Source organism: Acanthopagrus latus, chromosome 6 (assembly GCF_904848185.1).
Source record: "Acanthopagrus latus isolate v.2019 chromosome 6, fAcaLat1.1, whole genome shotgun sequence".
Classification (NCBI taxonomy): domain Eukaryota; kingdom Metazoa; phylum Chordata; class Actinopteri; order Spariformes; family Sparidae; genus Acanthopagrus; species Acanthopagrus latus.
The window spans coordinates 18,119,552-18,146,695 of NC_051044.1; the positions used below are offsets into that span (position 1 = coordinate 18,119,552).

Here is a 27,144-nt window from a genome sequence, read left to right on the forward strand (position 1 = left end):
AAACACATGACTTTTATCCAGGAGACTAGTGTTCAAGTCCTGTATGAGAACTTAAGTCAATGGTGACTTCTCCTACTTTCATGCTGGGGAAAAGTGGAAAGCTACCGAATTCAATGCTCATGGTGATGTGTTATACCACACATGCCAAGCTCTTAAAAAGATGGAAGAAAAGAAAAAGCCAAAGAGAGATGCCCCGAAAAAAGAAACTAGTCATGTAAGTATGATGATGTAGAGAGGAGGGAGGGGATTATGAACTGCAAAACAGACAGGAGGTTAGCTAAAATAACAATAACGCTGACAGCAGCATTTAGTCTTTAATGGAGACAGGAAAGGAAACGGTGCCAGGCTGCCAGCCTGACTGGATCACAGCTGGCCAGCTTTTATTTTTCTGGGCGGTTTGGTGTCCAGTGGCAGACAGAATTGCGCAATAACAGCAATGTTTATAGGAACCAATCTAAACACCAATTGTGTCATTATTCTTTAGCCCCATGAACTGTAAAATCAAGATGTACATCTTAATAATAAGCTAAACCAAAAATAAACCTGCCTCCTGCCAAAGTCACATATTATTTTAACCGAAACCATGATCTGTTCTAATCTCACAGTAACCAAATAATTTTGATGCCTAAACCTAACCAAACTGCCAGTGTTTCACAACACTTGTCACATCCGTTCCCCACAGACGTTTAAATGGAAGGATTGATGAATCACCTTCACGGAAAATTGGATTTTGGTGTCTGCAAAGTTGTGCTGGGACCATCAGTGTAATTTGGTTGTAATATGTGAAGCTAGCATAGTTTAGCATCAAGGGGAAACAGCCTGGCTCTGTCCAAAATCCACATAGCAGCACTCTAAAATGCTCATTAATGAGTATGTTATATCTGGATTGTTTAATCCGAATGAAATTGAATATGTAAAAAGCACAATTCGTAAAATGCATGCATTTTTTTACGATGGAGTATTTCTTGGACCGGAGCACTGACCTCCTGGAGTCTCTGCTAGCAGCTGTCCCTGAGCTTCAGTTCTGGGCCATCTTTGTTACCAAGGTAACTGTCTCTTCCTCTTTCTCCAGACTTTTTGCTAAACTACGCTAACCAGTTGCTGGCGCTAGCTTCATATTGAACAGACAAGGAATGGTATCAATCCTCTCATCCAATTCTCGGCCTGAGAGCTAAAAGCTAAAACCCAAGACGTCAAACTTTTCATGTCGATATTAAAGCAAAAAATGTAAACTCTGACTATCTTTGTGTTGGCTCAAAAGCTCCGGAGAGATGTGACAGCTGCCGGGCCCGCTGACATGTGTTTATACTGCTCTCTCTGCAGATAGTTGCTGAGGACAGAATGGTCACGAGAGAATGGAGAACCTGATGTCAACTCTATGTTTAGGCAACAGGGATAATAAATGTTCAGTCAGAGGTGCAGAGTGTGCTGAAGGCTGTGTGTTTTTCTCTCTGTTTGTCCTGCACAGGGAGAGTGGGCTATTTAAAGCTTTAGGGGAGGTGGAATAGGTGTAACATTGACTTGGCAGTGTAGGCTGCAAAGAGTTTGCAAAGTGGGACATAAGAGTGCGTCCCTCTATTCTTCCAGCCTCTCCAACACAATCATTTTCTCTCTCCCTCTCCCCGTCTCCGAAAGGGTGCCGAGAGACACAAGACAAGGTGCAAACCTAGAAATGTCAAGCCAATGTCAAGTGGATGCGGCTTTCTTTCCCCCTCCTGTGTCCTATTTCTTGGTCTTTTTTATTCAATTCTGCAGCTATTATGTAATAAAATCTTTTCTTTTCCCCTGAGGCTCGGCTGCCCACACAACATTATAAGCGATGAGAAAGCATGCTGTTGTAACTCACGACATCAATACAAAACACCACATCGCCTTCTCAGACTGAGGCCGGAAAAGACCAGAAAGTTTGTCAGCCTGAGTTTGGCGTTAAAAATTGCAGAGTTCACACAACTCACTTGTTAAAAAAATGATGAGCTCAGATGAATATTTCAGCTCTTTTGGCATCAGTTGTTAATGATTCCCGAGGCTGAGCACATATAACAGAGCTGAATGCATCCGACCTTATTGAGTAGGCTGTGTGTGTATGATTGATTATTTGCTTCTCTCTGCATTGCTCCTGCCTGCAGCGATATGGAAGTAAGCTTGGATTATGAGACTGTTGCTGCCCCGCTGTAAAGAAAAAGCCTATCTTTTCCACCATCAGTCCCACAGAAAACGTTCATCCCTATATTGAATTAATCAGCACATTCGGAATGAACTGTTAATCCCAATTTTAGCCTTGTCTAACTTTCAACCAGCTCAATTTCCTGTTTTTTTCTCGATGCTTTGCAGTGAGAGGAAAATCATAAGCAGAAGAAAACAAACAAACAAAAAAACAACAGAAAAGCTGTGTTCAACGTATAAACCTGACAGATAACACTTCTGTATTCACGTGAAAAAAAAAGATATTTTGACTGATTTGTGCCCTGTTGCATAAAGATGGATTCAAATACACTTTTCATCCCAGCAAATTAAGAATAGTTCTTGAAGGATTCAGTGAGAAGGAACAGGTGCGGGTGTGGGGTGATGCATTCTTGTGAAATCTGTCACTTGTAAGGAATTTGTGTTGTGTTTTAACTAACAAAAAAGAGGAGGAAACACCACAAAGATTTGAGAAAAGTGAGGCAACAGAGGAGGGAGGGAACAGAATTGGGGCTAGAGAGGGAGAGCAGAGTGATGAATGATCCGTCCTCTATGTAGGACGAGGTGTCTGCAACTTTTCAGCAGCCCCAGAAAGCAAACTTTGTGCCTGATATTATTCTGGGTCAGGAAGCCTCAGGGGGAGACGGGAAGCAGAGCAGGCCTGGCCTTTCTTTGGCCGCACAGCACACTGGTCTGTGTGTCACTCAATCCCCGGTGTCTTCCCAAGTGTGATCTGACACAGTCGCTCCGTCAGAAAAGGCCACACATCCACTACACGTCAGCGCACACAGGACGCGCTCATATGGGGGGTTGCTGCGAGCACTATGTTTCCACTTTTGACATATTTACAGAGCTCCATCGGTGAGGACACAGTGACAGGAAGTCAATGACAGCCTGTTGTGCTTTCACGTTTAACCCACTTGCCATCTAGAGGACAGGAAGTGAATGAAGAGAAAACACAGACACAGACTGTTTCCATCATTATAGCCTCTTTTACTTGATTTTAAAATAAGTGTTAGAAATTTAAACTAAATAATCGTCAAGTACAGTACAAAGTCCATGGCACTGATGAAGATCAGTGATATCGTTGATTCAGGGCAAAACACACTGTGCACATCTGGATCTGGAGATTTTTTTTATACAGATAAGAATTACATTATACCTGTTTGGATGAAATTTGCACGATTTTTCTCTGAAAGCACGTCCATTAAGTGAAGTTCAGCTGGCCTTCTATGATGAAGGTACACTCATATTTCTTTTTAAGTTTCATTCCTTTTTATATCAGTGCAAAAAAGCATATTTATCCACTGGCAGGACCATCTCCAACAATACAGTACATGGCAAAGCTACAGACACATCCTTACAAATAAAATTACTCATTCTGTGATACAGCCTGTGCTTCAAGGTACTAGTCATAGAGGTGCTTTGAATCCAGTTGAAGAACGCATGTTAAAATGAAAGCAGAACCATATCATTTTTTCGCCGTAGGCCATTCCACATTTGCATTTTTGAATGAGGTTGTAATGTGTTGCTCTTTTTTCAGACTCTATGGAAAGACAGTAAAATGACTGTGGTTAAAGTGTATGTTCAGTTATTCAAATGATTTGCTCTCGTTCTGAAATAATAGATGCATTGATAAAATCCTAGAATATCTTTCTTCTCTACGATCTACGATTCTCCCAATGATTTGGAGGAATGCGGCTGACCAGCTGCTGAGGGAAATACAGGACACATCAATGTAATGTTCCACACAGGCAGGTATCTGGGCCAACGCCTCTCGCTGCTCTCAGCATCACACCTGCGGTAGCAGCAGGCAGGGGACGCTGGAGGTTGACAAAGTAGGTAATTGTGTCCCCTCTCAAAGAACACCATGTCTTCTTTTATTCAGTCCAGCCAGGCAAGTTGAAACTTGCAAACATAATAAAATATTGTGTTTTATTCCCTTCGTTCCCTTTATGTTGTCTCAGTCTGATTTGGAGAAGAGGACATGGCAGTCCAGGGCCGGTCCTATAAAACTGTGGCTTCCTCCATGGCATTAACCCACCTGTATGAGAAGAGGATTCCACATTAGGGAAACACAACATGAGCTGCAGTTATGATGAAAGAGTCATTTCAGTCTACTTTCAGCTATGCGCTTGGCAGCATGACCAACAGCTACATTATTAATTGAGCCAATTTTGAAACTCGCTTCTGAATTTGAACATTTATAGTATTTTGCCTTGAGGAGTGAGTTTTATTAACTTTGCCATTTCTGTAAACTCAGTGCTCGCAGTGTTGCTGCTCAGAGAAAACACTAAAACAACAACAATTAGTGAAGCTCATATTTCCCCTTCAGACCATGTGATCAGCAGTGTAGTGAACTACATGTAATCAAACTAGTTGTTTAACTACATATAAGTTTAAAAGTATAAAAATTAAAAAAGTATCCCTCTGAAGGACATTTCTACTGGTCATTTCTGTGCAAAGCTGACCGAACCTGAGCCTCTGCCACCACCTGCCTTTTCAGCACAATTGAGTCGCCCCCTCTTTTGTCTTCCTACATCTGCTGTGCCTGATATGCACTGATAGGTTGAAATTAGTCTTGTGATGATGGTAAGGCGGCGCGCAAAAAGAAAATAATCGTTATTTGTGTCAAATGCATAAAAACCAAAGTATCGAACCTGTTTTGAAAATGTAAGGAGCAGAGGGTACAGACATTAATGTAAAATGTAGAGCATAAAAGTAAAGTTGTCAGAAAAAGCACAGATACCTGAAAAATCTACTTAAGTACAGCCACAAAGTATTTTTACTTCAGTACTTGCCACCTCTTTAATTTCATATCCAGTGTACATTGTGCATTTTATATCTTAAAAAAAAAGCTTTTCTGTGGTTTAGCTTCTTCCAGTAAAAAGTAATTGGTAGCTTGCAAAGTTTCTTCACCACCACTGGTCAAGGATGACAAGCAAAAAATAAATCTGTTGGAACCCACTGAGCAACTGAGAGTTATAAATTTGACAGTTTTCCTTAGTTTTCTCCCAGATAGCAACAGCTTATCAAAAGCGGCCCTGTGAGTCACTCACACTGGCAAACACACCAGCTTATGGTGAGTCTGTTCTAGCTTCAGTTTGCAAGACTAGACTTTCATACTACATTAAGTTATGTTTGCACTGTGAAGTCAGACTAAATATTGTAATTGTTGATCTAAGTACATTTTAACAGCTGTCAATGGCTGCTCACCTCTGGGCTGTGTGGTTGTCCACAGCCTTAAAGGTGTAGTACAAAGTGTTTTTGTGGTAGAGCTGGAAGATGTTGGCCTCCTCCTCCTCTCCCTCCTGCTTGTCCGGTAGCCTCACTGTGAAGCCCAGCAGAGGTAAACTCTCCGATGCTACTTTCTCCTGCAGACACAAAATGCATCAGCAGAACAGGAATGGATTGAAATACAGCGATGTACCTGAGGGCATTCTCAGACATCTGGTGGCTTTCAACCTCACTGTCTATTTAAGTGTGAGTATGTGCTGTTCAGGTTAAAGGGGAGTGCATGTTTCCCCTCACCTCTTGAGCTCGGTAGGTGTAAAGCACCTTGTCTTTTAGGAGGAACCACAGTCTCTTCCAGCTCCTCTTGCTCTTCTTGCTGCGCTGCAGACTGCCACTAATGGAGCCCTCCTCAGACACGGTCGCCTGCAAAACGTAGGAGCAGGAAAGGACTGATAATTGGCAATGTTACTTAAAAGACATGGCATTGCAGTCATCTACGTGAGCACTGTGCAGCGAGCCTCTCTGCAGAGAGAGAAACCGACACGTTGCAGGCGTACCTGGTTGAAGGAGACGGTGCCTTTCCGATGTCTCCAGATGTTGGGAGGATGGATGTTTTGGAACACAGAAGAGAGAGGACGACTGGAGCGGTTTGGACGAGGGCTGTTCTTACCTGCAGACACGTCTCCACCTGCAGAAATAGATACATTCCTTTTACAACAGAGGACAGGGACAAGACTATAACTCCCACTTGTCATTGTGCAACCTCTGTGTCTGAGCTATACTGCAGCAGAGGCTATGTCCTTCTGTGTGGGTCATAGTGAGGGTATGGATAAGTGACCAAGGTTAGTCCTACTACATGGTTACTTGTTTTCCACAAATGTTAAATATGATTTTGGAAATAAGGAATGGGAACAAAAAGTTTTCCTTTACTGATGAAAATTCAATGAAACTTACACACAGATTACATAAACTAAAGTGTGAGCTCACTACCAAAGTATGAAAGACACTAATCATCATTGACTTATACATCGTACATGATCTTCATGCTACATCCAGTGTTCACTGAACTTATAACAGTTTATCATATAATGGTGCTGCTGGTACTGATGTATCTCATGTGCACTAAGTAAAAACAGACTTTTTTTTACACTTTTCCAAATGTACTACGCTTTCTCTCAGATCAACTTCTGTATAAACCACAGACTGATACTGGGCATACTTGCCAAACATCCTGATTTTCCAGGTTTGAGGCCCATTTTTTTTTTTTTTATCTCCCTCTCCCAGTTTCCTCCTGGGGTCACAATTCTCTTGTGTTTCTCCTGATTTTCACATGGTTTCCCCCCTTTTAGTTATGATAATCTGTGCACTGTGCGTAATCTTAATATACACCTTGTCCTCCTCACTGAGTGAGAGACCCTCAGACAGAAGGAAAAGAGAAAGAAATACTCAAGCAAATTATAGGCGTCCTGGACAGACGCACCCACACAGACTCTACGAGGGTCAGGGACAAAAAATGAATGAAAATGAATTACCACAGACTTGCACTTTGGTTTTGAAATCCTATTTCTGAGGTGTCAAGGTTGGCAAGTATGATAGTGGGTGATGACAGTGGTTACAATTAGTGAGAATTGCTTCTCATGGATGCAGGAAGGACAGCAATACCAAAAGTATGACAAGCAAACTGAGAAACAAGCTGATGATAAATTCCAAAAATGTAGAGTTTTCCCACCTCTCTTCTTCAGCTCGTTGTAACAGTGATCACACACTTTGGCCATGCGGTCTTTCATGTATTTCAGTGGGTATCTGTTCCTGGAGCAGCTCCGACACACAATCTGCATCAAACAACATAAATTCACCACAGACAATATCAAACACACATTAAAATATATTTTGCACCCTGTCTCACAGATATTGAAGTGTTTAAGGAGCACCGTGTTTGTTTTGCGTGTGACTCACTCTTCCGCAGCCGTGGCAGTGGTGTCTCCGAAGAGTGAGGCTGAAGTCTGAGGTGCAGTTCATGCACATCATCACTTGTGAGACTGGAACAAGCGTTGGAGCTTTCTCTCCCAGAGACAGCCGCAGACGATCCCTGCCCTGGAACAAACACAGAGAAAAAAAAACCTGCTGTATCACATGGAGATTGATGACGATGACTTGTAAAAAGAAAATGTTATAATGACTCAACAGATCAATACAGAGGAGAAGAGTTTGCTCACTTCTCCCGAGCAGTTGTTGAATGCTTCAGATCCCCGAGTGTGTTCGGTCACAGCGTGGTTCAGAGTGTAAAACCAGTCCTCTCTCTCAATGAAGGAACTGCAAGAAACACAAAACACTGTTATTACTGAAATAATTCAGTAGGTGATACCCTATAAAAGTTGGAAAAACACCAAATATGGAAAACGTTGTCTGCTGTAGTAAACACTTTACACCATTTACATATCTTAACTGTAGATATTCATTATTCAAACAGGACCCAGTAATGTTTGACCCACCTTGCAGACAAAGTGATGGATATGTCCATTCCTTCAATCCTCAGTGCATTTTGGACATTTTCTATGATGGGTTTACTGACCTGGGAATCAGTCAGAAATCATAAATCACACCAGAACGACAGAGAGAGAACTAAAGGGCAAACATTCACAGTCTGACAGTTTGAGAAAAACATGGCTTTCTATTCTCACATGCTCTATTTACTGCAAACTAGTGAATCACTTTGTTAAAAATCCATTTAATTTAATGCTTTCATGACTGTTTTAATTGTACATCAACTTATGTGGGACTGAAGTGAAAACATGGTTAAAAAATTTCAACAGAGTACAAAATGAGGTTGTTCAATGAAAGACCCTGACCCTCAGCCCAGCGAGTGGCAGAGTATTCTTCAGCCTGTATTTCCCGTCCTGCTGAGGGTAGGTGTACAGCAGCACATCATTCATCTAAAAACAGAGAGAAATAACACACGTCACTCACAGTTAATCTGTAGAGGACACAAGTGCATGAACATTAAAAGATATCATAGTCAAGGAAAGAAAGCCTGGACACTCAGCTGCCCAGACTTCATTATTCATACACGTGCAGGGATTCTCCAGTAGGCGGCACTACAAGCTAATATAAAACTCGACTTCTACTAAACGAGTTCACACAGCCGATTCAGCGAAGGATAAAACTTCACACCAAACTCTTTTTAGCTTCTCTCTCATGTTTGGCACAGCGTAGTCACAACATGCTGAACGTCTACCAGCTCAAGACACACACACACACACACACACACACACACACACACACACACACACACACACACACACACACACAAGCACACAAAAGGTTGGTTTTCTGCTTAATATACTGGGCTATGAAAAATAGAGGAAATTTAACCAGATATTTAAAATCATTCACTAGAGGCTTTGCATGGGATGTCACATTCATTTCAATGTAATTTACAACTGCAGAGTGGAGAGAGACTATGAGCGGTGCCATTTTTAAGATTTATCAAATGCTACAACCTTAATGTTCAGTGTGGGTGTGTCAAAAACACAAAAACACATCTAAAATGTGAAAGAGCTGAGTTATTTGATACTGTGTGACCATGATGTTACTATTTCGCATGCACACGTTTTTTCAATGACGGAGAAGAAACGGATTAATTGGCAGGATTTTAACAATATGAGTGTTTGTTCATGTCTTAAAACACGTCCTGGAGGGGATCTATAAATTCAAAACCTCACACCGTGAACTTTTATGATCATACACAAGTGGATACTTCAGAAAACAAAGATGATATCAAACTGGATCATTAACCTCTGAAATTTTTTTCCAGTGACTCATTTTACTCACTGCCCCTGTGTGTTTTAGTACTTTTGTTTGAGGCTGTCAGCTCCTGCAGACTTGTTTTTATTGTATTGTCTCCAACATTAATAATAGCTGATAACTCATGATCACCGTCTGGGTTGTTAAACAGGCGGGGTAAAAGTTATGCAGCGAGGATTAGCAACAATTGCTCGAGAAGCAACGTTTTACGAGCTTTTTTAGTGTTGAGCCCAGACCACAAATTTTGAAAAAGCCACAGGAGGGAGAAGCAGCTCGTTTGATGGTGCTCTATGGATAATTTGCGAAGGCGTGTAATTTTCTAATCTCTGTTGATTATAACATTTCAGGGCTATGTCCTCTCTCATTATGATGTTACGAACTGCATGTTGAGAGGAGTGTGTCCTCAGTCTTGTTTCAACTTTCTCTTTCTTGGTATAAAATATGAAAGTGATCAGTTTCAACATAAAACTTCATCAATCACATCCCTCTTGCGGTTTACTTTAGTGTTATCTTACTCAGCTGAACAAACACCGCCCACATTCTAGGCCCTGCAGACACATCAGACCAATATTCAGCAGACAGGATTATAAAAGGTCACAGGTGTACATGGATCCTTCAGTTTATAAGGAGCTGGTGTTGACCTTCCCTTTGCTGTCAGTAAAGAACTGGCTCAGGAAGTCAGCATTCAGAAACATCCTGCCAGGAAACCCTGCTCTTAATAGCTCAGTCTGGACGCAGAAAGAGGCCAGACAGAAAACGGCAAAAGTTTGGACAGAGTTGACTTAAAAACTCACCGTGGTTACATGATGATAACACAAAATATGGCAAAGTTTAACCACATGTGTCTATTAGCTTATGTACAACAAACAGGAAGCAGCGTTTACCAGAAACAGATGGCGGGGCTGTCGATTCTTCCTGCTGACCTTCATCAGGGTGCCCTCCTTCACAAAGACCTGATATAAAAAAGTAAACAGAAACTTTGCGAGTCATGACACATGGAGGGCATCCGCAGTAATTAATGTTGTTGTTAAACCCAGGCCAGCTGGGGATTCCCAGCTGAATGATTGTGTAAAGGGCAACACAGGGGTGGTGCACGGCAGACAGGGCGGGCTGGCAATCAACAGACAGAAACAATGCTGTTATCAGAGTCATACCCTGCCCGGCTGCAGCAGGTCCCGCTGGCCACGAACACTGTACTCTATGTTGACCAGACGCAGCAAGTTCTCCTGAGACACGAACCGAGAGGAGAAACAGTGAATAAGCACTACCAGAAACCCCAAACAATGTTCTTCTTTTGTTAGCTATCACCTGGATCAGGCTGGCACGTCAGATATTGTTCTCTTCACAATGATCCAGACGGCTCAGAGATGTCATAATTTGACATGAGGCTCTTTAACTACTGTGTTACTGGCCACAAACGAGAGTCTGCAGCCATGCAAGTGACTCGTTAAGTCTTAGGACCTGTAACGCTTTGTGCTAAATGCTACTTCAACATGCTAACATGGTCAAAAATGACAATGCTAACTTGCGGGCGGTTAGCTGGCAAAGTCACCATTAGTGCTGTAAAGTAACAAAGTACATTTAATCAACACTTCTTCTCCACAAAATTCAAAAAGAAACGATTTTACTTTTTATTCAGCATTTATGTCTTTAATTACCTGTTACCTTGAAGATTAATGTCAAATGTCAAAATATTGCTTATTAAGTATATTGTTCTCCAGTTTTATCATTAAAGGTTGAATTAAATAAACAAAATCAGGATAAAGTTAGCCCCTTTCTCATTTTAGCTTTCCTGTAAATAGGATTAAGTGTCAAAAAAAGGTTACATTTTATAGACGTCTTCACATTTTTGGACTCGTGAACATAAATTCAACCCTAAGTAAAGCCTGTGATTTGTATCTATATAGTATCATTAGAGATAGGAGACTGGTTTCAGTGATATCATTTTGATAATTTGCTCATATTTCTTCTTCTGTTTACACTTCATCAAATCTGGACTGTGAAAAGTGACGCTACATTTACTCAGAGCAGTTAACTTTCCATATTGAGTAATCTGTTTAGGGGCAAACTTTAGGTGGATGACTGAACATGGAAGAACTTAAAGTTGTAAGGGGCGGAGCTGTTTATAAATGTACAGAATTAGACTCTTTTTCACACAGACACTGCCCATATTGTTAGAATTACTAATGTGAGGGATGCCACCGATGTGTGCCTTAATGTTTTGTGCAGAGGTTTAGCTTAGATGTGTAGCTCTGAATGGAAATGTCTGTCTACATGCTCCTGCACATGATACTCACCCCATGCTTCAAGCTGTCGTTTGCTTGATCTGCGATGTCAGACACTACCGCCACAGCAGCTGTTTGAGTCAAACACAGAGAGGAGGAATCAGAAAAGACACTTGATGAGAAGAAGTGTCAGTTTTCATCATAAATATGAATAATTTCTGAGATGTTTCTTTGTTGTTTGTCTCTGTGTAGAAAGTCACCAAATGTAAAACTCAGAATGAGTCGAAGAGCCCAGCTGTGTCAACAAGCCTGGACTGGGTTGGCTCCCTTATCGGAGATAAAAGATGTTGTGTCTGACGCGGGTCTTCTCATGAATTCCACATCGCAGTTTTCAGACATGAGAGAGCTGAAATGACTGTCTGGTGGGTCACCACCACTAACAAAAGGGGGCTACATTGGCTCCCTCACGGCCATCTCTCCATGCCAAATGAGCACAAATACGTTTGCTGTGAACAAAGCAACAAACACAGAGGCTCTCTTGTAAGCAGCTCTGTCCACACAGGCTCTGCTGTGTGTTTAAGGTACCTTGGGTGTCTTCATATTCCTTGGAATCAGGGGAGAGGTTGTTCAGATAATCTGTGAAAGGAGTGAAAGAATGAATACAACCGCTGTGAGTAAAATATGTTTTTCCGCAATTCATCCTTTACACATGACTCACCGGTGAGCAGCATGCGATACTGAGCCACACGAACAATGACCTGCAGGAGCTGATGTTTCAGGGACACGTTCTCCCCGGCCGGGCTCTGCTGCTGAGACAAATCAACCAAAATGGGCATTTTTAACTGTATCGCTGCTGCTCATTAGGAACAGATTTTCCTAAATCACGTGAACTCCAGTCAATGTTTGATTGATTCAAATAATAAACAATTCTATTTGAATGTGGAAAAAAAAATGTTGGCAAATAAAGTGCATGTTGTGCTGAGAAGCAAATTATGAAACATCACTGGACCCCTGAGAAGCAGCAATGCTCATATTTTAAGTGTGAACAAGGGCCAATAACACAGATTGCTGGTCAGCACAGCACCTTACAAGAAAACAAGTGTGTGAACACTTGTTTGTATGTGTGAGTCTGCAAAGACAGCCACGCTCAAACCTCTACATACATATTTTTCAGTAATTAAACTATTACTAAGTATTAATATCTCTCTCTCATTATTCAAAATTGTAAATTTGGCTTTTACTGATCACTCTGAAGTAAAAATTGATTGCAAGGTGTAATGAATCTAGAAAAAACGGCACCACCTAAGTATAGATCAGGCTGCTTACTCCCAGGTAACAGTGGAACAAGTGGAATAACTGTGGAGACGGTGAAGAAGGTGAAGAGGTAGAGTGATAGAAAACGAGACAAAACAAAAGTTATCAGATGGGCGTTCACTCAATGGTATTTCCTTAGCACCACTGGGACTTTAGACACTTCAAAATCAATATTATTTCTCAGTATGCAGGTTTTGTTACTTACTGATCTAGTGATCAGTTTAAGCAGAGGAAATTTTTGTCCCGCTCTTCTACATAATGATTGATAATGATGATAATGATTGTGAAAATTAATAAAATAAAGAAATAGTCAAAACATCAATTGTTTTAAATGTTGTTTTTTCAGGTCAGGTGAGTCCGGCACCTTGGCACTTTACGTTGTTCAAATCACTTAGAAATCACTTTCGCTCATGTGTTACTATGGTTTCATGCTGACGAAGGTTCTCAGTCATCCAGGTCATTATGGCTAATCTAGGTGCTGTATCACAGGCAACTGCACTTGTTTCAGTTTCTTGAAGACTTTTCACCAGTTCCTCATGAACTGAAGAAGCCTCTTGGACGAGAGGTGAAACGTCTTCAAGAAACTGAAACAAGACCAGTGAAGTGAGCCTTTGTTGCAGAATCTCTGTACAAAAAAATCTCTGTACACCAGCCGTCTTCAATTAACTGGTCTTGCGTCTTTAGTAATATTCAACCGACAGTTTCAGTGTTTTGGTCCTTGGTTAAATACAAACGTGTAGGAAACTATTCTGTCAGCTGTTTCCTGTGAAAACTAATAATCAATAACACTAATAATAATGTCAACAAGCTTACTGCACTGATATTAACACACAACAGGCTTAAGAGAATCTCAGGACTTTTAAAAAACGGATGCTGTTAAATCAGACGGAGAAAACTGTCCACCTCTGCAAAGACTTCTCCTCTGTGCTCTATAAACTGAAGGGAAAAATAATGAAAACCGCCCGTGGCTGGATGATACCTGATTGTAAATGAGTGGATAGTGAACGCATGTTGCAATCTCCCTCTTGAACTTCCAGTCGTACCACCACGTCTTATTCTTTTCAGCAGTGTTGTTCAACAGTTTCATGTTCCAAATGTATCAACTTAATAGCTGTATGGTTTGAAAAATGCAGCCTTGTGTCTGGTCATTTAAGTGATTTAATTAAAACTCCTCACTAAAGTGCATCATCTGGGCGTGTTGTGGAGCTCGGGAAAAGCTGCTGGGAAACGCATCCTACGTAAACTTTAAGATTCCCCTGTTTTCAAAGAGACATTCAGTGTTTAATTGTTGTTCTGAGTGGCTCGCGCCATCATCTATTCTTAACATCTTAACATATGGTGTGTTTTTCCTCCGGGTGTCATGACAGCGTCTATTAACAGACAAGAACACTGTGTAGGTGATGCTTTAAATTAAATCACCGCTTTTATTCACTTAGCTGTTGGCCTTTTGTTCGGACCTGTTAAAGGTTTGCATCTTTTACTTTTAGTCACAAGGGCCATGCTCAAACTGACAAAGGCCAGTAACACACGCACTGAACTCTGCTGAATGGAGACGATGTGAAGATAAGGGAGGCTCTTAATAACAATATATGAGGTTGAAGTTGCACTGCTATTTTAATGCAAACCTCCGAAATTTTACACCGCCTCATTGTAAGTGATTCACATTTAAGTTTTCAGTTATTCCAAATGGCCCCAGTGGTCCTGTTTTCTTGTTGTTTACACATTTAAGCAGTGAGCAAAAAAAAACCTTTGTATGACACATCAGTTAAGGAAGAGGAGAACAAAGAGCACATCGATATCTCTCTCTGAAGAGCCAGTGACAGTATTAAATGTCATATATATCTGTGCTTTCTCATGAAATCACTCATGACACGATCGCAATACTGACAAGGTTTCAACGCGTCAGTTTTTATGGACTGTATATATGTTGCATTATGTGTTCTGAATTTAGAGTTAAACCCCTGAACATAAAACCAACACCCACTAACATCTGGCTTTCTGTTTTCAATAGGAGATGGTACACTAAGCATTCATTCATGCATCGAATGGTATCTGCAGTAGTTACAGGTGTTGATTGGCTCCAGCTTCAATCAGCTGTGAATGAAACATGACACCTGGGTGAACACGCTCATTTTTGCCCCATTGCCAGTGCCTTACTATGACACGCTTTGAAGTTCTCAATGTTGGTGTGTAAATATGTTTCCATCCGTCTTCGTTCAAGTGGCGCTCAAGCATCTTCAGTCAATGTTGAGTTTGAAAGAGAATTAAGTAAAAGACATAAAAAAGTAACCACCATAACGTTGTCACTGGCCTCCATGCTGCCGTTCACTGTTTTACGTGACATCCTGACACTGAATGTGACACACCAGAAAAAAACAGAAAGGCAAACTCTTCTACTGGCATTTAGAGGGTCTACCCACATTTAAACAACCCACATATACGTGCAGATTTCTATGTAAAACTGTTTTAGAGAAGGGCAGTAGCGCTGACCTCAAACTGGTGAACAATGGCTGCAAAGGCAGGTGAAGTTCGGCAGCTGTCCTCCAGCAGGTTCATGCTTCGGTCGTAGTGGCCGATGTAGGTGGTGAAAACCAAGAACTCTGCTTTTCGGGATAGGAAGATGTCTGCAATCCTCTGGCTTTCCTCCCTGGATGGAAACAAAAGAGGTGAGATGGAAGAGAAGCAGCATATACATCTAATATGCGTTTCAGAGCTGCTTTACTGCTTGTATTCTGTGGAAGAAAAGGGAAGAAGAAGTCTCACCAGTGTCGGATTCGATTCTCCAGCTCGTTGAGGATCCTGCGATGCAGCGTGTAAACATCCGGCAGCTCGTTGAGAATCTCTCGAAGCCTCTCGTCATCCAACACAGCCTCCCCCTCGTCTCCAACTGCTGCTCCCACTGCTTCCCGAAAGTCCTGGTGCACGGGCGAGTGTGGAGGGAGGGTTATATTTCATAGTATACGTTAAATTCTGACTAAACTTTAAATTTCACCACAGTCTGCTTTTCTCAAATGCGTTTCCTTCCATTCCTCTGTAGTAGTATGCAAAGATAATATCTGACAGCAGGGAGTACATGAGCCATTATATCAAGAGACACCATCATTGATAAGAACGCCAGAGCCGCGGAGGTCTGGTTCATTAATTCAATCCCAAAACCCAGAGGGATAACATCTGGGAAGGGAAATGAAAGGGAAGCACTTGTTCCTCCCTCATTATCACTGCTGAGGTGCCCTTGAGCGAAGCATAAAGCCCTAACTGACCCAGCGGTTCTGCTCAGGGGCCAGCAGATCAGACTGTGTATGAACCACAGAGCTTGTACTGCACTGATGAACGTGAAGGAGCACATCGAAACACGTTAAATTAAGAACAGACACACAAAACAAATAGAATAATCAGTGAAAATTCATATTGATGGAACTGAAATAAACATATTTCGCGTCTGCTAATAAATACAGACAGAACCCGTCATTTCTGAAGAAGAATGGGATGGACCTGAAATCATAAGACCTCTGACAAAACTTTTGGTTGTGAGTTGAATCTTTTCGTTTGCATGCGACCTTGAGATGGAACTGAGGTTAGATGAGACGATGACACAGCTGAGATGACAACCTAAGTCGCAATCTTTCATAAAGGTTTGGATCTTAACAACAACTGTTTCTTCGCCTCTGTCACGACGCCTGTGTTGAGAAAATGGAGCTACGGTAGTTCCTTCTTAGACACCATTGTTGGTAGTGTGTGATGAAAAGCATTGCACACATCTTGCAGGCGATCAAACCCACTCTTTCCATGTTACAGTTCATAATACGAGACCAGGCATTTTGACTTTTGATTTTGAGGTTATAATGTTAATACAGCTGTATACATTATGTAACATGAGCTTCTTCTCTTTAATATATAACCCTCATCTTCAGCCCTACACACGGTCTATTTTAGAGGCGACTGTAATTCCCTCACATAGATTATATCTAGTTACATACATGAGAATTATATTGCTATAGTAAATTGAAAGAGCATATTGATCACTTACCTCCTGCAGGAGCTTGAGGGCTTTCACATGTCTGTGGACAGACATATAAATACACGTTTAAACAGGAACCTGATTAATTTGGACCGATATGCAGAGATGACCGATAAGGGAAATTAGTAACTTACAATCTCTCCGTATCCACCAGCTCTTTGGCGATGTAAAAGGCCCTGGATCGTCCGTCAGGCTGCAAACAATCATAGTGTTATTTACTTGTAAAAAGCCCAGGGTTGGTAAGAGCTAAAGCATTTTGGCTGCAGTTCAACAAATATCGCTGGCTCCTCTCTCCACATCGTCTCCAGGCGGCAATCAAATTCTAAATAATGAGGACAGCCTTGTAGTAGCCCATTAACCTCCATTAACCCACATTAAAATCCTGGCTTGTGAGGGCAATTTTGCAATTGCCCAAAGAGAAAAAAACAGTTCACCTTGTTTTGTTATTTTCTGTTCTTCAGATATGTCATTATATCTGCCGACCACGGTGGCACGAAACAAAACAAGTTTAATTTTTGTAAAATCCATAAAGAACATCTAAAAAATGCAACAGACATGAATCAGAACTTACCTGTCTGTCATAGTTGCTGTCTCCGCCTCCTTCCTCCTCCTCTGAAGTACGTCCTTGGTCTTCCTCACCTGTCGTCTCTCCCCCAACATCACCCACTGCAACAGCCTGTGGAGCGACTGCCACTGAACACACGTTGTAGGCTTCTGTGTAGGCACTGGTGAGAAAGAAGGGGCTCAGTAAATGATGTGTACGCTAACTGATAACTGACTCCTGACTGACAAAGTCAAACAGCCATGTTAAACTTCAGATAACTGCATTGTGTGAAGTGTTACTTTTGAAATGCCATTGGTCACAGATTACTAGTTACAATGTTCAAAATGTAGTAAGTGATTTAACTATTGTAATTACTCTGTTGTAACTAATGTAAGTAATGTAATTCGACTGACACGTGGTCCGGAAATAAGTCAAATGTGGGCATTCTTGTACAGTGAATGATTCAAAGCAATTGAATGAATGTTATATTCTACATGTTAGCTTTTTACCAACAATCACCTCCAACAATGAGGTTATGTTTTCACTGGTGTCACAAAAACAAGTGAATAGATTTTCATGAAATGTGGATAGAGGATGGGTCTTGGCCCATAGGCCCCATTCAATCACTTCCTTGAGTCACTGGTGGTCACTCAGACTGTCACGGACTGAGGAATCATTCGCAAGATATGGTTTTAAGCTTAACGGTTGTAGACAGATGTTGTTAGCTTTGGACAGAGCCAGGAAAGCTTTGCCCCATTTCTAGGCTTTATGCTAAGCTACGCTAACCAGCTGCCTAATATTCACTGTACAGCCATGATGTGAAATAGAGCTTCTGATCTCTGCCAAAACGCTCACATAAGTGTATTTCCCAAAACCACTATTACTACTACCACTGTTTACTGTTCACTTACATTTTGAGGCACCTAAAGATGTGAAGGTTTTCAGTATTTCTCAAGACAAACCAATAATCAGCAAACTGTTGGAATAAATGTTCTTCCTTCTTATTCCTTTAATCACCCTTGACGCCTTGATGGGGTCCCAACGCCAAAGGTTGGAAGCAATTGTCCAAGTCTATAAAGTAGCACTTTTCACCATTCACTACAGGTTTTTACAACAACTTTGACGCATTGGTTACATAATGTGAACTGTGTTCAGCCCTCAAACCTCCATCATTTGAGAATAAATCAGATGAATTTCATTTAACCATCCAAACCATCTTTATGGTCCTTTATGGTGGTGTGCATTGAAATATCGCTATAATAAACATGTTCAGTGTTAGAAGCAAATGTGAATAGATAAAGCATTGCAGGTCTGGAGAACCAATAAAGTGATCCTGAAGGGCCTGCGGTGACAACTGTACCCGACAAGGGACGCATGTCGGTGTTTTATGCTACGAGATTCTCTTCTGCAGGGAGCACAAATGAATATGCTAATGGATGCAGCCCAGCGGGGAGTGTAAGATATGCAAATACAAACACGTCCTTAAGTTACAGTACTGATGCATTAGTCCTCTATGTGACCAATTGCCTTGCCAATGTTCCTGCCATGTTTCACTCCAAGCACCAGTGGATTTAACCCCACTGAGATGCAAATTATGAACAACATATGTGAGCAGTTCAGATCTCTGCACCACACACATTAGAGCTGCATGGCCCATTACTGCTCAGGGGATCAAACTTTGGATGAGATACCAGAGAGAAGGGAGGGGGGTGTTTGAACCTCAAACTACACGCACAGTTTCTATATTAGGTGTTTATATCACTCCACATAAACTGCCTCTGCCTCTTCTCACAGTCCTGCTCTGTTGTACAAAGGCTCAAGGCAAAATCTATGGAGATGAATTACAGGAGGAGATAAGAAATAGTCATTTTCTTTTCGCCTCAGGTTTACTGGTGAGCCTATTTGTTCCAGTGATAGCAGTGATGGGGCAAAGATGCCAATGATCACCAAACTATGATGTGCCAATATTGTCCCCTCAGGGTGCTGTAAAACTAACAGCCTCAACCACTGACTCTGCTGTCCATTCGGATATTGCTTTGCTGTGATTACTGTCTTCACTGGAAGCTCAAAGTGTGTGGAAAATGACAATCATACTGCTGTTTTTAAATAGTCGTTATTAAAATTGTGTACTTCATGGTGGAGAAGCAATGATATGAAAAATAAAAGAAAGAGATAAAACCTGGTGCTAAATGAATCATCCAATGTTTCACTGAACTGTGAAGTCTTACCTGTCCTCATTCAAAAATATATGTTTTTCAGTTTTACTGTAAAAATGTGTTGAGTCAAGGCCACTGCTGTATGGGAAGGGGTACAAAGAAGACAGGTAATGAAAGAATAGTGACATAATATGGAACCTGTTTCTAATTTAATGGAGACAAATTATGATCATACTCAGCTTCATAATTTTATTTTGGGTTACTACTAGTACAGGTTTACATGCTCTGATGCTTAAAACACTCTGAAACTCTCTGTTTTAGCTCTTATCTCTTCAGGGCATCCCTCTGAAAAACTCAGACTGCTCTGATTAGTCAGCTCACACACGCCTGAGCCAGCACCATTAACAACAATAGAGCAGCTGTGCTTAATTAATTCTTACATACCAAACTAGCTGCTAGGCATAATTATACAAATGTATGACATAGTGATGTAGTGTGATGTCCCAAAGTCATTGGATTTAAGGCAGGACTACTGACGAAACGTTTAAGGAGCCGTGTTTACTGTGGGAGAGAGGAGCTTCTGCTGGTTTGGACTTTATCCTTTTTTAACTTTCAAGAGCTTTTACATGCACAAGAACAGATAATACAGTAGGCAAGACAAAAAAATGAAAAAGCACAATAGGTCTCCTTTATCAGCAGTTGTTGCATATAACTTTTGTCTTACCTGGCTGCAATAACAGTATCATCTTTATCAGAAATTAATTATTCAGGAACAGGGAACTGGGGACAAGTCTTCCCATTATTTTCTTGATTACTTAACTAATCATTTGGTCCATAATGCCTGAAAATTGTGAGAAAAGCCAATTGCAATTTCCTTTTTTCCAGAATGGCATGCTCTCATTGTGTGTTCTGATACAAAACACAGAAATGTGGAGCTAATGTTTCAACCCTGTCGCCACACCTACGTCAAAGGTTGATAATTGTACCAAAGATGACATATCACATTCCCATTCTATGCTTATTAACCACCTTTCACCTCAAGAGTTGGAGCTGATGATTGTGTTATTATATGTTATGTTATTATGTCAACCCTCTCCATCTATGCCAACCAAAACATGCATTTTAAGCCCAACAATTTTTCATATCTTATCCTAACAAATTGTTTTTTGTGGGTAATACCTAACCAGAGCATAAACACAGCGCTGTTACAAGAGAGAAATAATAACCAACCTTAACAAATGTAAAGTTGCAACATAAAGAAACTTTTCTCTGGTTTTGCAGAGATGGACTTAACGTACTTAATGTTTGCGCTGCCGAAGATGACAGACAACAAAAATGACAAACAACTATGTGACCAATTTCTGAAATCTGAAACTACCAGTACAATTACGTTCATTGCGAACCCAGAGAGTCTACCCAGGCTGATATTCATATTCTGGATCACTTGATGCCTGCAAACAATGAACAAACATCTAAACTCACGAAGTCATCATGTTGTTGTGACTGGAGCCACAGGATGGAGGCACCAGCAGGGTGAATTAGAGGATACACTGAAGAGTGGGTGTGTCATGTGCATTTTGGAAATGCAAAACATTAAGTTTTAACAGCAAACCAAATGTTTGTCCTCCTTTTTTTTTTATTTTTATAGAACTAGTTATTTCAGAGCCACAATTGTACTGTTTTTCATCCACAGACAACAACAACAGTGATGAGGAGGAACCACTGCAGTGTACAACTGCTGACTACAGAACATACTGAGATTTTATCTCGGCCTGTTGTTCCTGACTGGATAGAGAAGAGCAATGACTCCACAACGCTCTGACTATTAATCATCCTGAGCGGCCGGTATGATATGGGCACAGCCAACAGGAATGCTGGGGGGATGGGTTAATGTTAGCACAGCATGGCTGATCATAGCAACAAACATCGCCACAGCAGGGACACCAGAGGCTCTACCTTCAGCATCAACACAGAAACCTGTTTTTATCCCTCAAGAGATGATTTATGAATTTAACCAGCCGGTTTTCACTTAGATCTGAAGAGGCCACCTCCACCTCTACCTCCACCTCCAGCGTTTCCTCCTTCCCTACCACCCAGCATGCCTCAACAGCACACAGATACATCACAGCTCGCTACATCTCGCTGCACAGCAAAAGGGAAGTTACGGCGCTGTCCTATCTACTGTACCTCTCATCCCCACAACCCTGTCTGCTGTGACCACAGCATCAGGGGACTCAACATAATAAATAGTTATAAATCCTCCTCCCCAGTGGCATTGTTAAACCCTCACAGTGGCCGAGCAGTAATAAATGGCTCCGCGTAAAAAATGGCAAAGATCACTAATATTATGTCCAGGAGCATCAATCTACATGAACACACACACACACAATGACTAGCAGCATGGCTCTGTGGCAATCCAGACCTGGCACCTGGGCATTTTCTTGAGCACCATCGTCAAGATAAAAATATCAATTTGTCCCATACTTTGTTTCATGACATGAACACCTGCAAATGTAAAGGCGTCCCCATAAGCCTTGCGCAGCAATCAACTGCAAGTCGGAAGTCAACATTTTCAAGTCTAGGGTTTACTAACTCTGTGTCCCAGCGCACTTGCTCAGGAAAACATGCCTGCCTGCAGCAAACGGGTGCATGTATGGCAAGTCTGTAAATTTTGTCAGTATCTACAGCGATTTCAACAGATAAGGCACTTATCACGCAGACAGTAGGAGTAGGCTCTGACTTGCAAAGTCAACTGAATGGAATTCAAAACTACAAAGTTGTTGTTATAGGCGTAATTTACAACTACAATGTCATTTCATATTTGCTATACAATATAATAATCTAGAGCACAAAGAAAGGGTTTCTTTTAAGGCAATGTTGAGAAATGTAGTTGAATAACTGCTTTGATCCCTGTATACTTTGACTCATATTGATGTTTGAGCGATCCTGAGCAGCTCCCGTAGCCTACCTTGTCATGATTAACACAAAGTGGAATTTGTGTGTGTGTGTGTAAAAAAAACTAGTGGATAGTGGGAACAATGTGGTCATTTTTTGCAATGCCAAGCCAGCTCAGGGTGTAAAATCAGTCTCATGTCGTCCACATTATAATAAAACAATGATGACAGTAACGAAGCCTAAAGATAGCCACGACAGCTGTTACACCCCCTGTCTCAACAATCTCAACTTGGATGATCATTCCAGTGCATTTTTCCATGTCGTTTTTTTTAAAGGATTGCATCATCAGCCGCACTCTGTTATCACAGCAAATGTTAGCATGCTAACACTCTGAACTGAGATGGTGAGCATGGTCAAACATTACACCTGCATAGCATCAGCATGTTGGCATTATTATTTGAGCATGTTAACATAAACATAAATCAAACAGAATCTGACAAGACTTTTGTTGTCTTGTTTTACGTACCTTTCTGTTTCCTCTTCGGGTGACTGAGTTTTACTCTTGAACCCAGGGAGGCTGCTCATGTCCACATAACCGTCAGTCTCATTGGCAGAGGACAGCACCCGACAGGGACGCCCAAAGAAGTCTGCAAACGGCGGCTGTCGAACAGGCCTCCGCTGCGGGACCTGAACATTCTCGTAATCTGAGCTGATGGCAGGAACGTTCTCGTAGTCCGAGGTATCCGTGTTGGGGAAGGAGATGGAGCGAGGCTTGGTCAGGGGAAGAGGTGTGAAAGGCACGCGAGAGCGATCCTCGAAGGACTCCACCCGGATGACGCTACGATTGAGAAAGGCCACAGAGCTCCCCTTCGTTTTGCTGAGCAAGAATTTGGAAGCCGGCTCAGGTGAGACATGAGGTGTACTGACAGAGCGCGAGTTGAGTCGCGGAGAGCTACTCATGCTGTGTCTGTCCGGACTCAGCAGTCTGCTGGGTATGTGATGGCTGGGCTCTGCTGAGGCCTTAAAGGAGGACGGGTTGACATCCACCACAGGCTTGCTGTCCGTTTTCCGTCTAAATTTAAGCATGAGGAAGCGCTTAATGGAGGATTTCTTCTTCCTGTTTTTCTCAGATGAGTCTCCTTCGATGAAAAGCGAGGGGGAACTCTTTGTGATGGGCCTCTTGGTGATGTAGGCCAGATCAAATGGAGGAGGGATATCCACTACAGATGTTGGAGTGGACAGGCCACTGGACGACAGAGGTGAGCAGCGGGAGAAGCTTCCAGATGAACAAATGGCACCTCCCAGTCTTGGCGATCCTTCCCGGTAGCTGTATGCACCCACAGACGAGTCCTGTCCTTCCATGGAGAGGGAGCGGGGGTACAGGGACAAATAATGGGGCTTGGCATAGCTCTTGTTCAGCATCGAGCTTAACATGGGGCTGCTGCTCATTGCAGGTTGCCCAAATCCACTCACGTAAGGCCTCTGAACAAACTGCACTCCCAGCTCAGCCACATTATTATTATTGTGCTGTGACAGGGAGCGTGACCGCTTCTCGGCTGACCTCTTGTCAAAAGGAAAAACATTCTCGCCCTCTGAACTGTGGCCTGGCTCCTCATACACGTGCTCATCACTGATGTCCTGCTCTGTGTCTGTGCTGTCGTCCAGAAACGGCACTATGTGGCCGTCCAGGTCTTCCAGGTCGTCTCTGGAGACATCGGAGTCATTCGGGGAGAGCAGCTGGCTGTCTGAGAAAGAAGACGTCAGCGACGTGTCCGCGTCCGCTGGCACTGAGATGGACACCAGCCTGAACCTCGGCTGGCAGTCCAGATGATTCAGAAAGGCCTCCGCTGCCTGAGCTTTGACATTCGTCCATTTCTGATACGATCTTACCTTGTTTTCATCAATAGCGTGGCAGCTGTTCCCATTGTTAACAACCTCCACGTAATCCTCAGAGGATTGTCCATTTTCTGTGGTTTCCGCATATTTCCTGACTGATAGTCCACTGCTGTTTACAGACAAAAGTTTCTGTGCTCTGACTGGACTTCTTGGCATCATCTCTCTGTTAATAATGTCCTCCGAAGAGACGTAATAAGGCTCATGAGTTGGACCATCCACTGTGGCCACGTGTCTCTTACTTGTATCATAGACCTGTTTCTGGTCGAAGTCGTCCTGTAGGTTTTCTTCCTTTTCCTGCTCTTTGTGGCCACACCTAAACTTCAGGATGTTACACGTGACGCCACAATCAGGAGCAGATTCTTCAGCTGTCTCCCCTCCATCTTTCTGAGAGACTGTATTGGTGTCGCTGATGAGTAAACTGGTTTCGTCTGTGAGAGACTCAGTTAAATCATCTCCTGTTTCGTCCTCCTTCATTTGGAGTTTTTCCTGCTCCTTCTTCCCTTCAGCAGAGCAGCAGCCCGCGTCCTCATCGATGCTATTAACAGAAATGTCTCCCATCGAGAGGCCGTCCGTGTCAGCCAGTGCCTCGCCAGCGTCACAACCGTCGGCCTCCATCTCCTCCGTCATGTCCGTGTCCACCATCTCCACCACCTCCTCCGAGTCCGCCGTGAGTCCCCCGTCACTGACCCACAGCGTCTCCACGGAGTCCACCTCCTCTGTCCGAGCGCTGTCAGTTAACCTCCAGTCCTCGTCCATCTTCTGAATCACGTCTTCTTCCTCTTCCCGTTCTTCCCCTCCGTCCTCCACATTCTGGACATTTTTCTGTAGAGATTTGAGGATGTAGGCATTAAATTGTTTCTCTACAGGCAGCCTTACAGCTACCGCTCTGTTGAGGCCGTTCTCCACCTCGTGCTCTTCGTCAACCTCTCCATCTGAAGGCACCAAGCCGCCATTAACGCATCCTCCCTGGTTTCCATTAAGCTCCGGTTTGACTTGAGGTTTCGGGGCTATTGAAGGTTTGGGACCCCTGGCTGCAGACATGAGAGGGGAGGGCAGCTTCAGACTGGCGTGACAAACAAATCTTGGCTTTGGAGCAACAGAAGGCTTGGTGCAGTCTGAAAGAACAACAGGAAAAGGAAACTGTAAGATTATGTGCTTTAAAATAGCTTACAGGTCATTTGTATTGTGTCCATGTGACCTAAAACTGCTCATAGATTCGTGACGTTCTCATTTGGTTGCAAAATGTGTGCAATATTTGCCAAGGAACTGATTTAGCGACCTATCAAATCAACTTTCTGCATATTTCCCAAACTAGAAAGTGGCTGTAAAAGATGAACTAAGGTTTGCCTTTATATCCTTTGAGAAAGAGTACAAAATAATGTAAGGGATTTCCCTGACTCACTTCCTGTGATTCAAGAGAAACCCCTCTCAGACTTTGAGAATAATAATTTTTATGCAGCATAAGACAGCGACAAACAGGCAACACATGTAATTCACGAATATTTATGAACTCATGCAAGGACATACAGGACATTTTCAGAGAGGGACCTGATAATTTGATAAGGAAAATCAGCTCATTATACCACATTCCTTAAAAATAACAATCCGCTCAAGATTTTTAGCATGGTGTGTTAATATCCACCCATAAACTAGATAAGACGACCTTTATGTTTTAGGTTTTTTTTCCTTTAAAAAGGAGTTTTAAATCTGTGGGTGACTAGAAAGGGCTTGCTCTGGAGTCAAAACGCTCAATTTCTGCTAAATCACGTTTAAATTACCTTTATATGAATAAATGACCAACGTTACACTGTCCTCTGCTCTGATATCAAGAAACGCTGCGTTAAACACACTTTGGTTTGCTTCACATCCTGTTGCTACCGCTGGACTCACCATTAATTTACAGAAATGTAGCAAAACATTTTTTTAAAAATAAGTCAAATATTACTTCTTTTGCTTCCGACCACTTTTAGGCTTCACACTATTATTCTAAAAGAAAAAAAGAAAAAACTAAATATCAACACAGGCTGAAATACAAGCTTTCAAGACCAGAAATTCAAAACCACCCTTGTCCGGTTTTTTTGAAAAATCCCCTCACCTGTGTTCATTTTGGCGACGCGACCATCTCCAACATCTCCTCCACGGAAGCAGCTTGGATTCTTACTATTTTCAAATAACACATGTAAGAAGATAAAAAATTAAAAACGGAGCTAAACTCAGCTGAAGTCTCCGAACAGAGAGAGAGAGAGAGCGACTGAACACAGCTCGGTCTCTATCTTCCTCTGGGAGGGAGACGCCGCTCAGCTGATCGTTTGTGCGTCCTCCGGCGCGCAGGACGCGACCAGAAACCAAATGGAGAGAAAAGCCTGAACCAGGACAGCAGGATCCCCTTGAGTGAGCAGCAGCGGATCCAAGGCAAGTGTAGGCAGTGACGATGGTATCAGCCTACAACTTACCTTTCTTTAAAGGCTGATTAGTAGTTTGATACACGTCACTAGTCATAAGAGCAAATGATGCACATGATGATGATGATGTGGATGATCTGACGGCGTTAAAGGGAGTCACAGATGTCTAATAAACATTTAAATATGAACTTTTCTTGATTATAAACCAAACTACACGTAAAAATAACTTTTGGTGACAGAAAATGATAGAAAAAAATGCTACCACTTGATAATAAGGTACTTAATATTTGTCTCATTAGCCTGCTGGTAGATAAATCATTTACTTGTGCTTTAAAAACCATAAGGATTTAATAAGAAAACAAATTCCTTGGTTGCCAGGTTATGAAAAGTCCAACTAGGGGTGCATGGTGAGAGATATTGTCAGGTGATACCAATAAGATAACTGAAAATTTTACAGTTTTTGTATTTCAAAAAG

The 27,144-nt window shown here is 42.1% G+C and overlaps 1 protein-coding gene across 3 annotated transcripts; it reads right to left on the minus strand.

Annotated features, from left to right (window-relative positions):
- Window positions 1–3,159: 3,159 nt before the first annotated feature.
- On the minus strand, window positions 3,160–26,745 carry LOC119021776 (FYVE, RhoGEF and PH domain-containing protein 5-like). 3 transcript variants are annotated; one of them, XM_037102272.1, is made up of 21 exons: window positions 26,363–26,745; window positions 22,898–25,382; window positions 17,348–17,501; window positions 16,911–16,969; window positions 16,786–16,816; window positions 15,522–15,673; window positions 15,249–15,405; window positions 12,163–12,253; window positions 12,030–12,080; window positions 11,517–11,575; window positions 10,374–10,445; window positions 10,104–10,172; window positions 8,265–8,348; window positions 7,908–7,987; window positions 7,632–7,728; window positions 7,372–7,509; window positions 7,145–7,247; window positions 5,973–6,103; window positions 5,740–5,838; window positions 5,398–5,555; window positions 3,160–4,225 (listed from the first exon to the last, which is right to left on the minus strand). In XM_037102272.1, the coding sequence occupies exons 1-21, from the start codon at window positions 26,370–26,372 to the stop codon at window positions 4,189–4,191; spliced, it is 4,317 nt and encodes a 1,438-aa protein (XP_036958167.1). In that variant the 5' UTR covers window positions 26,373–26,745; the 3' UTR covers window positions 3,160–4,188. The 3 variants fall into 3 exon arrangements, with proteins under 3 accessions (XP_036958167.1, XP_036958165.1, XP_036958166.1); XM_037102270.1 differs by having other exon boundaries at window positions 5,713–5,838; XM_037102271.1 differs by having other exon boundaries at window positions 5,713–5,838; window positions 12,163–12,250; window positions 26,363–26,744.
- Window positions 26,746–27,144: the final 399 nt, after the last annotated feature.